The sequence below is a fragment of the Falco naumanni genome, chromosome Z (genome assembly GCF_017639655.2).
Source record: "Falco naumanni isolate bFalNau1 chromosome Z, bFalNau1.pat, whole genome shotgun sequence".
Taxonomy (NCBI): Eukaryota; Metazoa; Chordata; class Aves; order Falconiformes; family Falconidae; genus Falco; species Falco naumanni.
The window spans coordinates 61512962-61520151 of record NC_054080.1 but is presented as its reverse complement, the minus strand read 5'-3'; the positions used below and the strand labels follow the sequence as shown (position 1 = coordinate 61520151).

At 49.1% G+C, this 7190-nt stretch overlaps 1 protein-coding gene and 1 long non-coding RNA gene across 3 annotated transcripts in view; one reads left to right on the top strand and one right to left on the bottom strand.

The window, feature by feature from the left end:
• Window positions 1–843: 843 nt before the first annotated feature.
• LOC121081343 lies at window positions 844–5786 on the bottom strand. Its single transcript, XR_005825653.1, has 3 exons — window positions 5418–5786; window positions 3839–3879; window positions 844–1414 (listed from the first exon to the last, which is right to left on the bottom strand). It is a non-coding gene; the product is annotated as an uncharacterized LOC121081343 (long non-coding RNA).
• Window positions 5787–5982: 196 nt separating this feature from the next.
• Window positions 5983–7190, top strand: part of SLC30A5 (solute carrier family 30 member 5) — a 26438-nt gene continuing 25230 nt past the window's right edge. The window contains exons 1-2 of one of the 2 annotated variants that reach the window (XM_040579752.1): window positions 5983–6196; window positions 6418–6540. In XM_040579752.1, the coding sequence (XP_040435686.1) occupies window positions 6123–6196; window positions 6418–6540 (197 nt within the window). In that variant the 5' untranslated portion in view covers window positions 5983–6122. Of the gene's footprint in view, window positions 6220–6417; window positions 6541–7190 lie in introns of both variants that reach the window. The other variant, XM_040579754.1, reaches the window with a different exon arrangement.

The following is a 7190-nucleotide window of genomic DNA, read 5'->3' as shown; positions in this document are numbered from 1 at the left end:
GTGAATCATTTCTAATGGTTCAGGTGCTCTACTCATAGCACTGAATTAATTCTGACTAGAAAGATGTAAAAAATTCCCTCAGACGATTTCAAGTATTTATTTCAGTTCTATTATTAAATAAGTCAAAATGAATGAGGAACTGACCTTGTGGTTAAATTGCTGGACTAGGACTGAGGTTCAGTCCCTGACTCAGCTCCCTACAAAACCACATCACTTAGCTGGCCCTTGCTGTATGTGTCCCTCCACTACACTTTTTAGCAAACCACATACATGACCCTGGGAGATGCTCAGCTCTCTCCATGCATCGCTGACATCAAAGGGCCACATCCTGAAGGGGGGACATGGAAGGACCAATCTCTGGGGTTTCTTCCTTTTCTTGGGGAAAAGCCAGGCCAGACTGCAGACTAGCCCTCAGCGGGGCCACGTACCTGAGCACGGAGCTAGGTGGAGGAGGCCGACTGCCCTCTGGACTGGAGCCAGCCAGATCCCCACCACTGACCCCATCTGTGCCAAGCATGGCAGAGCCAGAACCATGCCAGGAAGACGGTGCTGGGGCCACAGCAAGCACCACTGCTCAGTGCCAACAGCCCGTAGTGAGGACAGGAGGGAAAACCATAGCCAGAGACCTGCATTAACGAGAATGATTAACAAAAGCTGCTTATATCTAAACAAAAGCTTTCTGGTAATGCAAAATTAAACCAACAGTAAAGTAAGCAACACACATGTTAGAATACAGTCTAACACATGCTTTAGCATCTGTTTTATGTGAATTTGAACAGGCACCATCCTCTGTGACCCGTTCAATAAGGAACACAACTCTCATTCCAGCACAGCAACCCTGTGTATGTTTTCTCAACTTTTATTTTCTGCTACATTCACCTCAGCTACAAATTTCCCAGCAAAAACACAACAGATGTTTTATGTCACATTACAGGAAATCACAAAAGCCTCTAAAGTGACCCTGATTTTCAGATGCTTTCCTGATTTTCTCTAAGCCCTTTTTTCCCTTCTCATGCCTGTTAAAAAGTTAATATTAGAGCTTTATAACAGGCAAATGTAATGTTTCAGTCACAGTAAGGCTTTCTTGCTATGCCATTTATTTTCTCTGCATTACTACAACAGAAGCTTTTTTTCCCTTTCTCTTTTATCACTGTAATTTCAGTAGTTTACATAGTGATATACACAGATATACCACAGCAGCACAAGAAGAGACGGAGATTCACAGCAATCCAAGTCACAGCGTTATTTCAGAGACAGGTGCCCTCCTTTCCTCACTTCCTCAGACACCAGTCCTGACATTTTCTGCAAACTGCTGTGGGTCAGTTTAGTATCATGATGGAACTGACATCTATGGACCACTGATGTCTGCACACTTTTCAGTAATTCCAGTTTCTGCTCAGTTGTTCTTTGCTACCTGAGAAACGAAAGCGCACAGCTTGTATTAGAATCAGAAGGAAGAAATGCATAACCCAAGTCTTAGCAAAGTCACTGTCCTCTCAGGCCAAATCAGAAAAAAACCCCACATTTTCTGCCATTCCAATTATGCAGTCAATCCCAACGAGCTTTTCCTGGAACAGATATCTGTGGCACCATTACTCAATAAATACAAAGCTATTAAGATGTTTTCTAAACAAAACTCTGAAAGCACAACTTGGAATAAACGCCCATCAGTAGCATGGCTCTGCCAGAGCTCCCCCACCAGAACATTTGCCACCATCCTGAGTGTGCTTTCCCACAGAGCCGTGTCCAGAGCTCACTCCAGATAACCACTCCTGCGTTTGGTGGCACCCACATTTCACTCCCTCCCACCCAGAAGGCAAATGCTTGATCTCTCTTGACAGACCAAAAAGCCCAAACTTGAAATGACTGCAGCTCTTTGCTGAGCACAGATTTAAGGACTTTTGCTTTCAGGGGGAAAGGATTTCTGGGCTTTTTTTTAAATCTACCATAGTTAAGTGTAATCTTGGAATAGCAAAAAGAAGTATGTCACTTAGAAAGAGGCACGGGTCCATTTTTGCTTCAATTTTCCCAAGTTCTCATTTAGTGGAACAAATGAAAAAAAAATTATCCTCCCAAATTTCTCTCAGACTTTCTCTTCTGAGTCTCCCTTAGCCTCACTAGGTTGCAGCAACAATCGGGTTTATTGTTTCACAGGTACATATCCTAAGCATCTGTTTTTTCCTCATTCTCTTTCTTACCATGTCACATTTTCATTGAACGGTAACACAGATACCCTAGGACCACTGCTACGACTCCAGCTACACTTTATCCCCAGAGCTGTAACCTTTTAGATACTCTGATTTCACAGCTCAAGTCTTCAGGAGCATGCAATACTTCAGCAAACAAGCTTTGCAAGGCTCCTCAAAACCAAAAAACTTAATACACATTTAGAACTAAAAGAACAATAAACGTTTATACATTATTTTATGCCTTGGTTTTCTCACCATTTCTGCATGTTTTGCAGGGTGTAAATAAGAGCCTTTTCAACCCCTACCCAATAACCCCATATCCTCCTGCATGTGGCTTCTCCTTTCAATCCTAAAGTCTCTGGGTTTAGGTCTATTCTTCCTGAGGCTCCAGTTTCTCTCTCCTTCAGCTGTTCCTGTAGACTCCAACTTTGCTCTAGTTAATAGTTATTTATTTGCACCATTCCCTTGAATAATCCTGACCACATTCACCAGGTGTTTTTTCTTCCACAATTTTGTTTTTTAGCTACCTGCCCCCATCTTTACAGCAGGGCAGTAGCCACGTACATGTGCAGTGGCGCCCTGCTTGAATATATGAGCATCCACTTTTTAACAGCCCTCACACGGACCCTGGCAGGGTCTAGTAATGTGTATTTTCACAACTAATAGAGACACGGTATGTTTTCACACATAACAGAGTCCACATGCTGATATCAAGACACCTCTTGGCCAAACCAAATACCATTGCACAAGGCTGACAAGCCAGGGGTGGATTTCCAGTACATCAAGACCACAGGCAGATCCACATGCACATAAGCTCAAGTCCTAGGTGTGCTTCTGAATGTACAGGTGAGGCAGAACAACTGATGTGGCAGGATACATGTCCTCCCAGAGCACTCCTTTGAGCCACAGGTCCTGCAGGGGTGCCCTAGCCCAGGACACCCAGCACCACCAGCAGCCAAGAGGATGCCACCAGGCACAGGTGCTTGAGACACATGTTGAGGAGGTGCTCAGTGGGGTGAATCAGCAGGGCAGCATTTGGGACAATACAAGGCTTATGCATGCTGTCACCACCCCAGAGCCGCAGGCAAGACACTGACAGGCAGCAGCCTGCCCTGGCATGCCACATATTCCCCCCTTTAAACAGCGTTGAGGATCCATGCCTGCCTCCCACTGTCTTTGCAATGCTGTCATTTAACTCACACCTCTGTTTTCTGGTTTTCTCCCAGTTTTTGGTCCCAGAAAGCTTTCCCCTGTGCCTCTATAGCCTTTTTCTCTTTCCCTCTCTGCATGGCTCTGACCCAGAGGGTTGATTCTCACCCTCTGCCCACTCCCACAGCACTTGGTCTCCCTACTCAGCTCCCAGGCCATCCACCCACCCCTGCCTCTGGGTTGCAGTCCTCTCCTTGTGCTGTTTGCCAACACCTCCATCTCCCGGACACAGCACACACCGCACATAACTAAACATCTTTTTCTTCCTGGCTACAAATGTTATCCATTTTCTGCTTGATCCATGGTCTTCAGGGAACTTGAGGCTGTGAACTGAGGGCTTTTGTACTGGAGGCAGGACCCATGAATTAAACTTTTAAGGGGTCTTCACAAGGCGGCTGAATTAACAGAGCTGGCTTTTCCCTTAACAAGGTTATGCTTACCATTCAGAGGTCTTCACCTGCATTGGGAATAATTTGCAAATCTGCAAATAAGAAAAAAATAATCTTTGATTCCTGAACACTGAAATTCTGAAATTTTCATCTGCCAGCAGCCATACTCCCCCATGCTCCTATCCCTCCATCTCTTCCTAGCTCAAGCCTACCCAAGCTCGTTACTTCAAAGAAATCCAACATACAGCTGGGACTCATTCAACACATGATGCTTGCAGGAGGGGACTTGAAATAGGCAAGGCCAGTCCCCTTACTCACCTCTCCAGTCTCTCCTGAGATGCTATCCTTTTCCCTGCTCTATTCCGCCCCTACTCCACCTCCCTTCACACGTTGATTTCTCATTTCTTTGTCCTGTCTCAGTGCTGAACTAAGGACTGAAATCATGTGTTGGTATGTCCTGAAACCAAGGAGCTTGATACATGGCTGGAACAAAAGTGCTAATTCACAATATTGACATTTACTATCTTGTGCCTCACTTTTCCCATTAGAGCACATTTTAGTCCCCTGTGCTCTTCTGCAGCATTTCCATAAACTGTTACACACTTTGTCTGTCATCTAGGATGCTGCTCCACTTTTCCTGTGAGTGAAGTGATTCCTGTGCAGAGACCCTACTGGTACACTGGAGGTGGGGTGAAACCAGCTGGGTGTCAGGCAGTTCACTAATACATACCAAAACTCATCACTGCAGGGGACTTTCAAGTGCTGTGACTGTTACCAGAATATTCTGAGCAACCTAGCACATACATGAAGAAACAGCCATATAGAATAGCTTTGCAAGCAAGATCAGGCTTGGGTATATACATGGTGATGTTGATGCCTTGTCCAAAAGGGGGGGCATCAAGGGAGGGAGGCTGACTCTTAACACTTCCACAGGTGCGTGCACCACAAATTAGTTATTCAAAGTAATTAAAGTGCTCAGGCAACTCACAAGACACATTTGCTAAGCTTTCTGGCTCATTTGCCAAATCACCAGGCTGCTGGGGGTAGACTCCGTTTCAGATGACAGGTCTTAAACAAAATATCTGATCCAAACAATCTGCATAATTAGAAATTAATCAGGGAAACTAGGACCACAGCAGCTTAAGTGGAAGGAAAAAAAAAAAGGAGATACTCTGCGAACAGTGTGCAGCAATGGTCCTGAGAAAAAGACTGCATGTATTTTTGGTGGGAGTGCTTACAGGCTCGGAACTGTCAGCAGGGAAATGCCCTCCTGTTCCTTGATCCTGGCAATGGTCAGGACAACAAGGCTTTGCACATAATACTACAAAACAGACTTGCACAAAAACACCATGCAACTTCACAATTCACCTCCCCAATGGAAACAAGTTTCACAGCTCTACATATTGCCCAACTTTTTCAGATGGAAAGTAGTGACATGATACACCATGGTCAACTCTTGCTACCTATTCCATGGCAGCACACTGTGCTGCAGAAACAAAGCACTACTGGTATATATAATTTCATTAATGAGAACAGCTGCAGTTTATTTCCAATATGAGACGGGGTACAATGCAGCCCCATTCGCAGGGCATGGGCACTCCCACAGCTGCAGAGCCCTGGTGAGCCATACCTTATAGCACCACATACCGAGCGGAGCGGCCATCGGGCAGGCTGCAGACATCACAGGCCAGTTTAAGGACAAACGTGTTCCCTTTAAAGCACAGGAGAAGTGAAGATGAAAACCTAAGGACAGGTTGGGAAAGCAAGTCACAAAGAACACATACGTATGCGTGGCAAGCCACAAAAAAACGTCTGGCAATTGTCAACCTGCGGCCAGGCCTCCCTCCCAAGCACAACGCCAGGAGGCGCGAAGCGCCACGTACAAACAGCATCAGTTCGCTACGCGGGGGAAAGCCAAGCCTCTGAGAGAGCAGAGAAGCACGAAGCCCCTCGCCCACCGGACTCGCAGCGCGGGCCCGAAGCTGGGCGCTCAGCGCAACTAGCGGACGCCGGCGACCCCGCCCACCCCGAGGGCAGGGAACGACCGCGCCTCTTCCGCGCGCCCTGCCCCACCCCCTGCCCCCCCCCGCTGGGGCGCCTGCGCACTGCGCCCGACGCATGCGCGCGGGCCGGCGGGCGGCCTGCCCCGCCCTTCTCCCCTCCCACCCCCCACCCCCCACCCCTCCTCCCGTGTTTCCACCCGCAGCGGCGGCCGCCGGGCCGCGGGGTAGGCGCTGCCTCGCTGCGGGGGAGGCGGGCCGGGCCGTGCCGCGCCTGAGCGCTCGCACCCCTTCCCCCGCAGGAGTGCGGGGCCGTGCCGCTCCCTCGCCCCGGCATGGAGGAGAAGTACAGCGGGCAGGCCTTGGCTGGCGGCGGCCTCCTGGGGCCTGTGGATGTACCCAGCGCCCGGTACCGGCGGCGGGGAGGGAACGGTTCGTCGCTGGGTGAGGCGGGCCCCTTCGGCGGGCGCTGCCCGTGGCCGCCTCTCCCGCTGGGCCGGGGGGCAGCGGCCGTCGCCCTTCGGCCCGCCGGGGGCGGTGGGAGCCGGCGGCCTCAGCGGCGTGAGGCGCGGGCGGGGCGGGCGGCGGCCCTGCGTGGCCGGAGGTGCAGGCTGCACTCTTCTCTTGCAGGCTGACTCGCTACATCGTGCTGCTGTGCTTCGCCAAGTTTTTGAAAGCCGTGGGCCTCTTCGAGTCTTACGACCTTCTGAAAGCGGTGCACCTTGTGCAGTTTATTTTTATAGTGCAGCTGGGGTGAGTGTGCAGGGGGTGAAGCCTTGTCCACCGCCGTTACAGCATGCTTTGTCTACGGTGTTATTTGTCAGCATCAAGTTTATACCATCCATTATGTTATTATCAGTTAACCAAAGAGGAGAAAGCATAGCAGTGGATCAAGGAAATACTCTGTTCATACAAGTTTTCACCCATATCTCTAGTCACTGTAATTTCAGAATTATATAATAAGTTAGAAAGGACCCATAAGGATCATCAAGTCCAACTCCCTGCTCCTTGCAGGACTACCTGAAACTAAACCATATGGCTAAGAACATTGTCTAGATGCTCCTTGAACTGTGACAGGCTTGGTGCCAGTATCATTTCCCTGGGCAGCCTGTCCCAGTGACTGACCAGCATCTCAGTGAACAACCTTTTCCTCATGTCCAGTCTGAACTTCCCCTTGCAGTTTCATTCTATCTCCTTATGTCCTATCACTGGTCACCAGCAAGGAAACCAGCACCTCCCCCTCGGCAGCACGCCTTGAGGAAGTTGCAGGCTGTGATGAGGCCACCCTTCAGCCCTCTCCAAGCTGAGCAAGCCGGGTGACCACAGCCACTTCTAAGTTTTGCCCTTGAGACCTTTCACCATCTTGGTCACTCTTCTGTGAACACACTGTCAACAGTCTAATG